A 15,045-nucleotide genomic window follows, 5' to 3' on the forward strand; every position below is an offset into this window, starting at 1 on the left:
ACATGCTAAAATACAATAAAATCTCAAAGTGTTTCACCAAATAGGTAAAATCAAATTGTCTTAAATGCATTAGTGGAAGACAAAATGTATTTATTTTAATATTCATTGTTTTACTAATGTATCCTACATATATATTTTCAATTTTTTCCGTAAGTGTTGAGCAGCTGCAGGAATCAATTTTTATTCCGAGTTAATCTCTGATTCACCCTCCGAAGCGGAAGGCGGCGCTAATGAGCATTAATACGAAACACAGAAGAAGTAAAGGTATATGGGCGGGAACAGCACCAAAGAGGCAACACGGACGACTGGAGAAAGTTGGACCTAACGGCAGCAACTAGCATCACTGAACTTACAGTAAGTTTTCAATGTTGATATTAGTTTATTGTTAAAATACGAATATTTAGTTGTATTTTGGGTGCGTGTCAAAAAGAATAGCAGAAATATCGGGTCCGTGTTTTTTATGTGCTTTGCTGCTCTCCCCGAAGGAAACTTTGCACTTGCAGAGCTAGCATTAAGTTGTTGTAATGAGGGTCGCAGGCTGTTTAAAAAGTTAGATACTACTTGTTCTAGAGGTGGCGCCCGGTCGCCTAGTATGAAACAAAGTGTTTTAATCTCTCTAAATTTTTAAACCCCCTCTCATGACTCAGAATAGTTGGGTCCAAACAAGCCCGTTGTCCCTGCAGTTACACAGCGGAGATACCTGTCTGCAGTGAGAGTGCTTTCAAGCCTTTTGCTTGTTAGAAACGCTATATTTTAAACTATATGTGCAGGGTTAGGGTTGTGAAGGAGTGAAGGAGCTCTTGGACCTCTGGCCTGCTCTAAAAATGGAGTCTGAGGTAATATGGATCAGCTCTCTTTAAAATGAAAATTGTAATTCTTACTCATGTGTCAGCTTTTTGCTGCTTTATAAAGGTGTGCGAGATTCTTCAAATTGAACTGTATTGTCCTTCTGCTGTAGTTGTATGCAGAGTTTCAGCGGATTACAAATCAGAACCTGCCCAATACATTCTACGCTGAACTTGACCGCCATCTTCCTCGACTGATGACCTTATTCAGACAGAAGGCATCAAAAACTGGGAAGACAGCAGATGCCCTGGCTGAAAGTCTAAGAATTCACAATTACCAGGTAATAATAGATTGTTACACATTTCATAGGTTGAACCAGTGGAACATTGGACAGGTTCAATGATTTAAATGAGCTTTTTGAATTTTGCTATTACTCCACTTTGTGTTTGCTATTTGTCTGACTGTACTAGATGTGAACAGGTTATTTGTGGACATATGTTCTGATTTGACTGTTATTGTTGTTGTTGTTCAGTAAACTCACCAGTATATACAATTCTGTTTTTAATCTGGAAATAGGAAATCCATGATATCCACACCAAGCGCACTACCGTTCTCCACGCCCTTCCTGTCTATCTGCGTGAGGATGTCTCTGGATTTTTCAGAACCTGCACTGTGAGTATCCTTAAGTATCTAACAGATACTACTGTGTATATAAACAGTGCATCAAAGTACAAACATGTATTTTGATGCACTGTTTGGACTTACCTTTGTTTAGTCTACCCATACGGTTTCCATGTATGGTCTTTTCTGTCTCCTCACTATGAATGAACTGAATTGGTGTTTTGTTGAAAGTGATAAGATGTTTAGTAAAACATTTTCCTTTGTATTTCCTTTAGCTTAGTTTCAGTCTATCTCACACCACTTGATTCTCTGGTGAATTAGCTGATTTATGTGTGCAGAACATGGATCTTCTGTTTTTCACCTCTTACAGCGAGACTCAGGTCTCCCTTGTGAAAGAGGTATTGAATCTCAATGGGAGTTGGTAAAATGAGAAATTATATGTCGTCTGTTGTATTTCTTGGGTTAGATTGTGATTAGTATCTCTTTTTCATTAATTCAGGACGAATCTGATGAGTTGGAGCTTGATGGTGTTGAAGTGGCCCTCTTCACTGTCATCAGTGACCATGACACGACAAGTCCAGTTCACTACCAACCTGTGAAAATCTCTGTCGTCATTGAAAGTGATGCCGTGTTCAGTCTCTCCAGATTTGGTGAAGCCTTCCTGGTAATGTTTGGACTGATCTATTCACTTCACCTCAGCTACCCCAAAGCCCTGACCAACACTTTAGAATTTACTCAAAAGATTTTACTTGGTCTAGAAAGTGGTAAACTGTCACCCAGGTTACAGACCCTCAAGAATGACTTGGTTATGTAGGAACTCATCTGAAAGAAGGATGCAGGGTGAAGCATTATAAAAAGCTAGTTCAAAGTTCTCTCCTTTTATCTAAATAATGCCTCAAAACGTTATTGCATTACTCTACAGGTGTTCAGCCAATAGGTCCAAACTATACAACGTGCCTTTGTTCTCATTAACATAATGCAAACAACACTAATGTTTTGTATGTTTTAATGTTTTTCGTAATACTATTTCTAAAACATTGTGGGCTGCGCAAGATGACCTAAATTTCACTGTTTGATACTGGTTAATGTAAAACAAATAGCATTGTAATTCACTCAAGTTGCTGCCCTGTTGCCTTATTCAGATATTAGCCAGAGAGCCAAAAGCACATTTTGATATTATTTATTATTATTTGGCATTATTTTTCATTACCGTACTCTGACAGTTTTCCTGACTAAACAATTTTTGGTCTACTTATTTTAATTTATAAATGTTTTTGTTAATTATTTTTAATTTATTTAATTTTTTTTTTTTGAATGTATTTAATTTCAACATAGTGCTAAAAGGGAGCAGGCAAGATACTGTTCAATGGCAGATGTTTATGACTTTTGCATATTAAGTTACCGATACTCAGTGTAATTGAGGCAATCAATTGCCTCAAAAATTTTAAGTTTTGGGTCACATGTTTTTAAGTATCAAGTAGTCAACATATTTGACTAACGTGTACTTAAAATAATGACAACACAAACTAATAAACATTTGAGTTTTGTTAACATAAAAATGTTGTGGTTGTGTACTTATTTTTTATAAGTTCTGTGAACTTATTCCTTTGAATTTGTAAACTTGAAACTTTAAGTCATATTAACTGCAAATATTTGAGTTGACCGTTCTCAAAAGATACAAGTACCATGTAATCCAAACTTTTATGTTCTGGAAAAATTTGACTTTTGAGTTGATCAACTCAAAAAAATTGAGGCAATCGATTGCCTCAATTTTTTTGAGTTCTGGTAACTTATTCGGGTTTACAGTGTATATGGAAAGGAATTCATTGAATGGATGCAATATCTTGGGTTAACATGAATGAAACATTTAATGTTGTAACCATTAAAGATAGAACTTAAATGCTTGGACCTCACAATTATTGAAGCAGTGTGGGATACTGGGGGATACTAAGACAGAAAAGAACAAAAGGCAGACAACATCCAAAGAAGAACTTTAAATATCCTTCAAGAAGCCTGGAGAACTATTCCAGACAATTCCTATTTAAGGAAATTAAAGTAAAGCTCAACCAAAGAGAGTGCAGGCAGTGTGAAAGAATAAAGGTGTTAGGACTGTACAACTTCTGTTTTCCCCTGTATACTGTATTTTCATGTATGTTTACGCATATTTTTACAAAAATCACTACATCAATGTGGGACAGCTGTGGATCATCTGGAAGAGTGGGTCGTCTACCAGTTGCAGGATGAATCCCCAGCTCATGTCATAATTTCTCTAGGCAAGATACTGATCCTAAGTTTTTTTTACCAAATATCTTGAGGATCACACATACACTGCTTTTTTGAAAAGATTAGAACTGGGTAAATGAGACTTTCACTAGAGCTTAAAACTAAAAAGAAAGCCACTTTATAAGTACCAGTCAATTTTCCTAGCAAAATATAAAGAAACGGGACATGGCTCAAGACCTTTGCATAGCGCTGTACATCTATTAAAACTTTTCAGCAACTGTATGTCTTGTTTCCCTTGCTTTAGAGGACCAGCTCAACTTCACTCTCCCATTGTGTGCAATTTTGCCCTCGTATTGATCCTCAGCAAGAAATGATAATTTCTACCTCACATGCTCACTTGGACGACATGTTTTACAGAACTTTAAGGCTTTTACCTTTAGAGCACAGGAGGAAAATCATTGTCGCCTGCCCTTTACAAACAACTCATAGCTTCTCTGGGGGCCACAGGGTGATCTCACTGCTGCCACTCACTGATATCTTACATCGGCTTCAGGGACAAACCTTACAATCCACTGCCAGGAATTCATTAACAACTAAGAAGCCATTAGAAATATTCCCACATTTTGTCAAGAAAAACAATCAGCTTTTTCCCATACTGGTAGTTCACAGCAGCTCAATTACAAGGCCATATGTTCCACGTTTGTATATGGTTGTTTATACAGCATTGTGTGAAAGAAGGGGTTTGGTGATTTTTTTGCATTTTTCTATTTCTTTATACCTCACAGTGATCTTATGAACACTGAACGTTATCTTTCTGCCCATAGTGTACTGGTTGAAGGGCTCTATTATTGCAGTGACTGGCCTGCCATCATGCTCTGGCTTACACTGGTAATGCTGTAATAGTACACTGCTCTTTAATTTACTCATCAACAGCCTTCTGCAAACAGCTAAGAGTAAGATGATAAATCCAGTCTAGGTTTAATTTAAAACGAGCACGCTCTGTACTCCATGGAAGAAAAGTTATACAGAAAAGCAGCCATGGGCCAAAATGAAGAGGATTACAGCTGGATTACCTGTGTTCTGACTCGTGGATGGAGAATATGACTCCTGACGTGGAGGACTTCTGCTGGATGGAGGCCAAGAAGGTAAACTCACTTTTACTCCTGAACAGCTGTATCACTTTTTCTGTGATGTGTGCTGGGGCGTGAACTGCTCTCCCAACATCTGAAGGAATAAAATGAAATGGAAAGAAATCATGAGCTTGTGTCAACTCTTTTCACATGCGATGTGCCGTCTGCCTCCTCCGTGCACACTTGGCAAAAGCGCAAGCAACATATTAAGTGAGCTAATCACACATGGTGAAACACAAAGTAACACCTTTACACTTTGAAATATCTCTGAAACTGCTTTGGCAGTTCTGTCTGGCAAAAAAAAAAAAAAATAATAATCTGTTGATGCCAGCAGGCTTCATCCACAGCTTCATACGCATGCTTAGACAGCAAACTTTGCATAGATGTGTGTGTGCGTCTGTGATATAAAAGAACTTTATGTTCCCTTAAAGACAGAAAGATAAAGGAGAACCAGCAAAGATCAAGATTTTCCCTTGGCATATCCACTTGCATTCGGGTAGCGCTCTTCCCTAAAAGTTCATAGTTTGAATAAATATAACTATAATAATTTCTAATCTCGGTCTCATAGTAATTGTGATTTAAACTTATTCATGTAAGTTTAAATCATAGTCTATTTTATCCTTAAATAACAGCTGTACCGAAGGGGAGAAAACCTAAGTGAAAAAACATGACCAGTTACAAAAAAGTCAAGAACATGTCAGCACGCCTTAAACTCTTCAATAGACTCTTATTGCTATCGTACATCAAGGATTTCACATATTAGCACTGTTAGCGTGGGGATATAGTCACTGACCTACCAACATTTTAAATGCTGCATTTGCAAAAAGGACTGAACTCTGTTTTATCATTAACACATTAACATTGTTGGTAGATTTCAAACACTGAGTTATTTGCAGCTTTATACTGTTTGAAGCAGCAGTACATTTTATTGTATGTAAAATTATTGGAACTCTAAACAACACTGGGTTTAGAGACACTAAGCTACTAGCAGCTATAGCTTATTGTAGAATTAGCAAGTCTGAACCTGTAATAAAAATCAAAAACATCAAAATGGGACACTGCCAGGATCCAAATCATTTTTATTCGGCAGAGTCAGGCACACTGCTCTTCACACTTTAGACACTGAATTCCACCTGGAAAAGCAAACAGTGTCAAATTTGAAGAAAGCTGTTGTGTGTTCACATCTTAGTGTGCAGCATCTGGCTTTGTCCTTGCTTGTAGTTTTTGTATTTGTTGTTTATAGAAATAAACCTAAATGTATATGTCTAATGAGGTTCACTATAGTCAAAAGAAGATTCATATTCTGTCTGCAGTCATTCACCTTTAATAATAATAATAATGGATTGCATTTATATAGCGCTTTTTCGGGACCCCTCAAAGCGCTTTACAATTCCACTATTCATTCACTCTCACATTCATACACTGGTGAAGGCAGCTACAGTTGTAGCCACAGCTGCCCTGCCTTTAGTGGCACAGCTTTGTGCCACCAAAGATAAATGACAGACCCCCTTTCTTTTTAGAACAAAACATGAAGCAGCAGCAACACAGTAACAACAGCAAGAAGGGGTGGGTTGCAAAGCAGCTTGTAGAAATACAATATCTGAGGCACACTAAAACAGCTTCAACACCTAGTCCTATCTGCTATCGGGATGTGTAGAAGGGTTGGTTCTGAGAATTTCTTAAATTTCTGGTCTCCCTGAACTAATACTAGGCATATTCTCAATGTGCCTGCTGATATGTTCACATTTCAGTCACATGCTTTTCATTGTTATCTCCCTTAAAAGTCAGCTTGAAACTCTCCTGGTGTGGCATTAGGATGCACTTCCTTAAAGTTAATTACTAGCTATGTAAATCTATCTTGGTGGTCAAATAGTTAAGCTATGTTGTTTAAAAACAGAGCATTAAAATTGTGAATTAAGTATCACATATTATATTCCTCTGCTCCAATGTTCCAGGTTCAATATTCTGTTAGTAAAAAATGTATCCTTTCATCATTTCAAGGCCAACATTGCAAGTCAAAACAATAGCTAAATCCCTTAGTGGCCAGCTTCACTGACCTCTCAAGCTAAAACAAGCCCATATATTACCTTAACTTAAAGGACTTCTCAAAGGACTCCCTGACTGGTCTTTGGTGCGGCTTCAGAGCGTAGTGGAATGGTGATGTCATGACTCGTGAATGAAGGAGCAGCCGAAAGCAGCTTTACTTTACTTTGGCATCAGATATCTGTGTTTTGATGCTTTTTACGGACATAACACCGAGGACCAACACCACATTAGGCAGGGCTGGCTGTAATATTTTGCTTAGTATATCTGAATACAGGTAAGAAACCCAAAAAGAAGATAATCACAGTGATAAATCTGAATGTGAGATTGCCATGGTTCCACATTCCCAGTTGTAGTCAGCTGACAGACAGCCCAGTGGGGAGGAGCGCATGGTTGTCTCAGCACATGGCTTTTAAACCTCCCCAGGGTGACAGTGGCCTCCCTGAACTCGCACTTAGCCTCCTCACCATCACAGCCCTGTTAAGAGAGAGCTACCCGCACCCCTCCGGTTCGATATGCAGGCTCCCTGAACAGATTCAGTCATTAGATCACCACTTCAAATCTATGCAGATACAGCACTGTTTTTAAGATGTGAAGATACCGTTAGATTTCATGTTTTTCTTTCCTTCACATGACAGACAAGTAAAATCCTAACTCATAAAGAAAGCAGCTGTAGTAAGTCACGTTCGCGCTCCTCATAGCTATGATCAATACCAGCAAATTGTCGTAATGAGTGCCACTCAATACAAACAGCAAACAAACCAAAGCAGACACTTTTTCTTGTGCAAATGAGTTTGACTGCAAATGAGAATGAGAGTTAACAGTAGTTTATCTTCAGTGATGAACACTTTCTCCAAAGCAGTAACAGTGGACATGCTTCAGCTTGCATGTTAAGCAGCAGGCACAGTTTTAGCTTTAATATAGCAGGCATGGAACACATATTCGGTAGCTACAGCTACAATAATCATGAAATCATGAAATGTAAGTTGTTATGACATTTTGCTTCAACTCTTTTAGTTTGTTCTCTTAATCTCCAGTCTTCATTACTTACTTTCTTACCTGACAGTCTTTCGACTTTCTTCTGTCAGGTTGGAGGCCTGGTCTCTTTCTTCCCTTTAGCTTTTTAGCTAAACTTTTCCCTAAAAGTTAGGACGCTACGTAATCAAATATTACTGTATTTTGACATGTCAAGAAAGATCGTCACAGATTTTTTACACACAAGTTACTTTTCACAAAAACATAACCTAAGCTGTGGTTTTCTCAAATTTAAAAAGATTTTTCACAACATAAAATTTCTATGCACTTTAAAAATATGTTAATAAAATAATTTATGAGACAGTATACTTAGCGTGCTCCTTCCACTGTAGCAGGAAAACTGCTCTGAATATAAACACTATTAATTATTAAGTATTTAGCATTTTTTCACCTTAGCTAGTTTGTAGCTAAAGATCAGTTTGATTCTTGAAATTTTCTCAAATTAAATGAGGGGATTCGAGTGTGACAACCATTCAACATCTTTTTTGTTTTGTGTTTTTTGTAGACTGAATTTATTTTTAAGGGAAAAGGCCAGCTACATTAGAAAACAAGTTTAATGATCTAATGCAAATGTTGACTGATAGCAGTAGAGAAGATTTTGTCATTCAGGAAGAAAAGATATTCTGACTTCTATTTTGTGACGCTTTGCTCATATGAGTAGGCCTGCTTTGCAAATTGCCATCTCAGTCATCACATTATCATACCAAGTCTTCCCTCATGCATTTCCACTGAGCACACAGTTGACAGCAGTTAAAAACTGCCATCACCACATTTGCTTTCAAATCCTGGTTTACAGTTTCAATAGATTTTCATGACACACTGACGCTTTAAAGGCTGAGAAGGTATAATTTGCATTCAGCATTTCTGCAATACAATGCTTTTAACATTTAAATGAATTAAATATAGTTTATGCTTGCAAATATTCAACATTTAAATGCATATTAAACATTGAATTATAACAATTTTATAATTTGCTTTAAATCCCAGCTGCTTACATGTAGAGACGCCTGTGTAAAGACTGAACCACAAAATGCTAACTTTCACATTTACAGGTTTGACGTACCCTTCCCACACACACAGTCCAAAGATTTTAGCAAACGTCTCTCACTTAAAATGACAGTGAAAACCACAATTACAAAGAGTATCCAAACAATAAAAGCTGTCAGTGTTATAACGACTCGACAGTCGACTAATTATGATGGATCAATAGTATGCAAGGAGCAGAACTGAAGCGAGGAATTCTAGCAGTCTACCATATAGCAGTCTTGACAATGTAGACATAAACAAACCCATTTACAGTGACAGGGGGAGCAGGTAGGCCAGGAAGGTTCGTCTCCCAGCAGACAAGATGAAGCTCAGTGTAGCAGGCAGGAGCCAGCTGTCAACCCCCCTTCCCTTTCAATTTTACAGCTCATCGCTTTAATCAGGAGCCTGGCGGGTTCTCCCCCAGCTTGGCTAAATCTTACAGATGGCCTCTTTAAGTGTCAGTGAGGAACAGGAGTTAAGGTGCAGCCCAGAGAGACTGTACACACCAAAGACACAGCCAGTCATGTCCATGTAGATTCCTGGCTGGCCAGATATGGAAAACCCATGTCACAGCCAGATAAGCACGTTACTGTACTATGTTCAACTCTTTGCCAAAGGCACAAAGTAGATCAGAGCAGAGTCCAAGAGGCCAGCAACAAGCAAGAAAGTCACACTTTGCTGTTCAGTGGGAGAAACATGAATATGCATCTGCATGTCAGCATGCTAGCGCTGCCTCCTAAACATTGCGTTCTCATACAAATACATTATCAGTTACATCTAGAGGGAAAAATACCTTAAATTTAAAAGAGAATTAACTTCTATCCAAGTGGCTAGCGCTGACTCCAATCAGGGACCATTTTTAAAATCCGTTGGATCCAAGTATACTTGACGGGGATAAGTATCACAAAAATATGCAGGCAGAAATAGAAAGTTCTGGAGGTCAATTATTAACAATGTGTTCATTAATAAACAAAGACACAGCTAAATCATGAAGGCAAGGCAATTTTATTTGTATAGCACACTTTCAGCACAAGGCAATTCAAGGTGCTTTACATGATTAAAATTAAAACAGAAAAAAGAACATACATCACTTTAAAGGTTAAAATACAAAAAAACATTTACAAGAAAGCATTTACAATAAAACAATAATCAACAAGCAAGTAAAAATCCATAATAAGATCAGTTACTCATAAGCAAGTCTAAATAAGTAAGTTTTAATTTTAGACTTAAAAGACTTCAGTGTCTCTGCAGCTTTGCATTCTCCCGATAGTGTGTTCCAGATGTGAGGAGCATAGAAACTAAAAGCTGCTTCTCCATGTTTAGTTCTGGTTCTAGGGACAGTCAGTAAACTAGAGCTGGAGGACCTGACCAGTAATGACTTTAGAACTGGGGTAATGTGCTCTGTTTTCTTGGTTCTAGTGAGAACACGAGCAGCAGCATTCTGGATCAGCTGCAGTTGTCTGATTGATTTTTTAGGTAAACCTGTGAAGATACTGTTACAGTAATCAAGGCGACTGCAGATAAATACACGGACGAGATTTTCTAGGTCAGTCCTTTAATCCTAGAAATGTTCCTCAGGTGATAAAAGGCTGACCTTGTTATTACTTTTATGTGGCCCTGGAGGTTCAAGTCTGGATCCATTATTACACCTAGATTTCTGGCCCAGTCAGCAGTCTCTAGTTGGACCAGTTTAAGCTGATTACTGATATTTAGTCGATCTTTTTTGGGTCCAAAGATAAGTACTTTAGCTTTGTTTTTGTTCAGTTGAAGAAAATTATGAGACATCCAGTTGTTAATTTGCTCCATGCATTTATTAAGAGTTTGGATAGGTTCAACATCACCTGGTGACATTGAGATATAAAATTGAGTATTATCTGCATAATTGTGGTAGTTAGTATTATTGGTGGTTATAATCTGGCTTAATGGGAGCATGTTAATGCTAAATAAGAGGGGCCCTAGGATGGAGCCCTGGGGGACCCCGCATGTGATTTCTATATTTTGTGATGAGAATTGGCTAATTGACACATAGAAGTTCCTGTTCTTAAGGTAGGATTTGAACCAATCGAGTGCCGTACCAGAGAGTCCGACCCAGTTCTCTCGACGTTCCAGTAATATATCACGATCAACAGTGTCAAACGTCGCACTAAGGTCCAATAGTACCAATACTGTGGATTTACCACGGTCAGTATTTATACGGATGTCATTGAACACTTTGACAAGGGCTGTCTCGGTGCCGTGGTGCCTACAAAAACCAGATTGATAAATATCAAAGCGGTTGTTCATTGTGAGAAAGCTGTTTAACCGCTGGAAAACAGCTTTTTCAATAATTTTACAGATAAATGAGAGATTGGAAATTGGTCTGTAGTTTTGCATTAGCGTACTGTCTAGGTTCTTCTTCTTTAATATTGGTTTGATAACTGCTGTTTTAAGGCTTTGGGAAAAACACCTGATAGGAGGGATGCGTTATTTGGATCAGATCCTCCCTGATGGCTGGGAGGACCCTTTTAAGAAAACCTGTTGGTAAGATATCCAAGCAGCAGGTGGCAGAGCTTAGATTCTCAATAATTTTATCAAGACTTGATTGATTTATTGTTTGGAAATTTTCTCTGCATGGGTGTTGATTGGGCTTAACGTCAATAATGACTAGCATTCTACAACAAAATTAGCAGGTCTAAAAAGGACCAGACCCTAACGAGGGTTCATAAGCACAGGTTGTAGTTCTCTCCAGATACAGGGCAGTGGATAATTAGAGCAAGTAAGAGGAAGTTGATATCGTCTCGATCAAAGAATTTGACAAGGACTGTGTCCTTGTAGGCTGAAACAGTTATTCTCAGAGCACACGATTTATCCAGAGGTTGGATTGCAAACTATGCCACCCTAAAAACCTGAAATCTACATGTAATAGTTTACCTGATGTGTAGAGGGAGATTATTTACAGTGAGGTCCTGACCCATACATGTATTAATTAAGTTGCCATTGCACATACATAAACGTCTGCACTGCCCCCCCAATGCCATGTCAGATTGATGTCTGATCTGATGTCGTCAGCCGTTTCCACGTCCAAACTCCTCTTCAGGTCAAGTCAAACAAACACTGCAGCATTACAGAGAGTTAAAAACTGTCTAAATTCTTTCATCTTGAATAAAATGATCAGTGTGGCTGCTCTATCAGGTGTAACAATACAGTTTAGCATCCAGACATCCATGACAACAGGGTTTATGAAGTTTAACAGAGTTAGAAGTTTGTAGAGGGGTAATTCATCCACAATATGAGGTAGGGCTGCTCGATTATGGCAAAAATGATAATCACGATTATTTGACGATATTTATTTAACCCTTTAAGACCTACTATAGAACCAAGTCCACCAGAGCTTATATTATTTTTTTTTTTTACATGCTGTAGTGCCATTTGTGGGAGCATTTGAAGTTGCTATACATCAATACAACTGTTATAGCCCATATTTTAATAATATGTATGCATTAAGTCCATAGTAATTACATAAATTGCAAAAAAGTGCAATAAACTACAAAAAAAATTGAAAATCGCTTTTGTTTTGTTTACATATATTTCTACTTGGAGAAATTTAAGAGGCTTATCCCTCAAAACTTTAAATACAATAAAGTTGCAAAAAATAGTTTCCCACCACAGGAAATTTATTTTGAGTGTCTTCATAGTTTTATTTTGGAGATACAGCAATTTTTATATACTGCAGGAAAAACGAAAAACAATCCTATGATGCAAATTTGCAAAGAAAACAGCATGTGCATCATTTCACTTTGGGAAGTGTTACGAACAGCTGATAGGAACGGCAAAGCGTGTTTCTGGAATATTATGTTTTTGTTCCTGCAAGCGCTTTTTATGCAATTTTTGCAAAGCTATATGTGGAACGAAACCGTGACCGAGAGCTGATGGCATCAGATGTAAGTACAACTCCTCCGGTTTCATATACAAAACAAATTATTGCGCTAGCTTACACGGTTCAGGTTCTACAGGGATTTAAAAATAGTTACGCAAAACGGAGCGTGCTGCTCTGACCGGCTTTAAAGGGTTAACAATGACTTTAAAAAATAATATAAAATAGTGTGCAACACCACTGAAGTTTGTTTTTTTAAACTCTCTTTTCAACCAACAGCAGTCACTCTCCAATAACTTCTGCTTAGCTTTCCGAGCTTCCCTCGGGTCCTCTTAATCAGCGGTCTCCAACCTTTTTTGCGCCACGGACCGGTTTATGCCCGACAATATTTTCACGGACCGGCCTTTAAGGTGTCGCGGATAAATTAGGGAGGGGCTAATAATCGGCTCAGTCATTTTTAATGATCGTTGAAAGCCCAGATCGTAATCGTGATTAAAATTCGATTAATTGAGCAGCCCTAATATGAGGTTAGTTATTAATATACTGTTGCAATGGTTTGGATTAATTGCTATGAAAAATTCCTGATTCTCCACTTCATGTACCCATTCAAATCTTTGTTAGCCTCAGAGTGATTATTTTCTGACCTGATCAAGTATTTGGTGGCTGCCAAAAGCTGAGCCACTTGGATGTAGTTACATCCTAAGGTTTAAAATTGACCTTTAAAACGTGCTGCAGATGAATAGTGGTAATAAAAACCCAGAGAGGCTGACAGTGACTACTGACTATTTTTATGGGCTTGTTCAGATTAAATAGAACAAGATAAAAAGCATTAAAACATGTTGAAAAGAAAACAGCCTTAAAGAACCCAGTGTAGTTTGGACCCAGCCGCAAGGTTCATTCGTCATCACTAAACAATTGGCTAACTGTACAGAAAAAAAACCCCCTCCTACTCCCTATAATGACAAATGCAACACACATCTGACTTGCATCTTGCATTGGGATTCTTGCCTCTTCCTCTGCTGCTTCATGTCCAGTTTGCTCTGTTTTATCAAATTACCAGTAATGCATGTAATTTTGAGATGAAACTAAACAATCTGATGAGACAGTCAGAATTCTAAGAGGGAACATCCTGACAAGAAAGTGATCATTCGAAGAACGTCCAGAATTTTAAGAACCAGGTGAGATTTCTGAGATGAAAATATGAATCTTGACATAACAGGGAGAATTCTGTGTATTATTACTCCAAATATAACATGAGAATTTTCAGACAAAAATTAGTATTCTAATAAGACAATCAGAATTCTAAGAGGCAGCATTCTGAGAAGGAAGTGAAAATTCTGAGGAAAAGCCCAGAATAGAATTCTGAGGACAAAGTGAGTAATCTGATATAAAAATCAGAATTTTGAGGTAAAAGTCAGAATTCTATGTGCCAATAATCCAAGGATTCTGAGATCCGGGTAAGAATTCTGAGACAAAAAGATAATTTTTTGTGTCAATATTCCAAGAATAACATGACAATTCTGAAAAGATAGAATTCTGAGGCAAAAGTTAGTCTTCTGATGAGACAGTTAGAATTCTAAGAGATGTAATTCCAACAAGAAAGTGAAAATGAGGTTTACCTTTACCTGAGGTAAAGTCTAGAACTGGGTGAGAATTCTGAGATAAAAATCTGAATTCTGAGTTAATTTTGTGTCAACAAGAATAATGTGAGAATTGCATATGCAATAAGACCAGCCATAAAAATATCTGTGTCCTCATCTTAGAGGTGCAAAACTGAAACTGCATCTCTTCAGTGATTCCCAGCAGTAGCTTTTTAACTCCTAAAGAGAGTTTTGCACTAACACAAACAGCAAGAAAATGTGGCTCTCACTTTTATATTAATTTTTAATTTTCACTCCTGGTTTGGTTCAAGCACAGAAGCACTGCGTGAATAGAGTGGAAAAAGACCAGAATTTGGTCTTTGGCTGACCCTTGTTCTTTGGCTACACGCATCTTAAGCAAGGACGACAAGCTCTTGAAAGCCTACAAGTGTGAGCAAAAACAATAAAAACTATTGTTGATTTAGCCCCCACAGTTTCACTGATCCCAAGGATATATAGTCGAAAGTCTGTCTTTTTTTTTTGGGGGGGGGGGGGTAATCACTGAGACATAAGTCCATTGCAATTTTTCATACTAGCCTAAAACTCATCGCAAAGCTTTAGTCCTGGATAATAACTAATGTTTATCTGGACAAAGTGAATGATAAATCTATTTATGCAGATATACAAACAAACCATCTGTACTCAAGCATCAGATCAAAGAGCATCTTTGGCTGTCTTAGGCTTGCAA

The 15,045-nt window shown here is 37.8% G+C and overlaps 2 protein-coding genes across 3 annotated transcripts in view; one reads left to right on the plus strand and one right to left on the minus strand.

Moving 5' to 3' along the window:
- LOC146583683 (protein kinase C-binding protein NELL1-like) overlaps positions 1-15,045 on the minus strand; it is a 307,223-nt gene that overhangs the window by 257,522 nt on the left and 34,656 nt on the right. Inside the window, exon 3 of the mRNA XM_085275922.1 lies at positions 4,704-4,854. Coding sequence (XP_085132048.1) covers positions 4,704-4,854 — 151 coding nt within the window. The remainder of the gene's footprint in view (positions 1-4,703; positions 4,855-15,045) is intronic.
- On the plus strand, positions 276-3,226 carry LOC146583686 (uncharacterized). 2 transcript variants are annotated; one of them, XM_085275947.1, is made up of 5 exons: positions 276-354; positions 771-836; positions 959-1,126; positions 1,363-1,458; positions 1,907-3,225. In XM_085275947.1, the coding sequence occupies exons 2-5, from the start codon at positions 825-827 to the stop codon at positions 2,219-2,221; spliced, it is 591 nt and encodes a 196-aa protein (XP_085132073.1). In that variant the 5' UTR covers positions 276-354; positions 771-824; the 3' UTR covers positions 2,222-3,225. The 2 variants fall into 2 exon arrangements, with proteins under 2 accessions (XP_085132073.1, XP_085132082.1); XM_085275956.1 differs by having other exon boundaries at positions 302-836; positions 1,907-3,226.

Source organism: Mchenga conophoros, linkage group LG1 (assembly GCF_057382185.1).
Source record: "Mchenga conophoros isolate Kocher_MC1m ecotype Shallow Benthic linkage group LG1, M_conophoros_male_GT1.1, whole genome shotgun sequence".
Taxonomy (NCBI): domain Eukaryota; kingdom Metazoa; phylum Chordata; class Actinopteri; order Cichliformes; family Cichlidae; genus Mchenga; species Mchenga conophoros.

Excerpts from the sequence above, each read along its gene's own strand:
- LOC146583686 (XM_085275947.1), top strand. Across the intron at positions 1,127-1,362 it reads TAAGAATTCACAATTACCAG|GAAATCCATGATATCCACAC; the intron begins GTAATAATAGAT and ends ATCTGGAAATAG. Across the intron at positions 1,459-1,906 it reads GATTTTTCAGAACCTGCACT|GACGAATCTGATGAGTTGGA; the intron begins GTGAGTATCCTT and ends TCATTAATTCAG.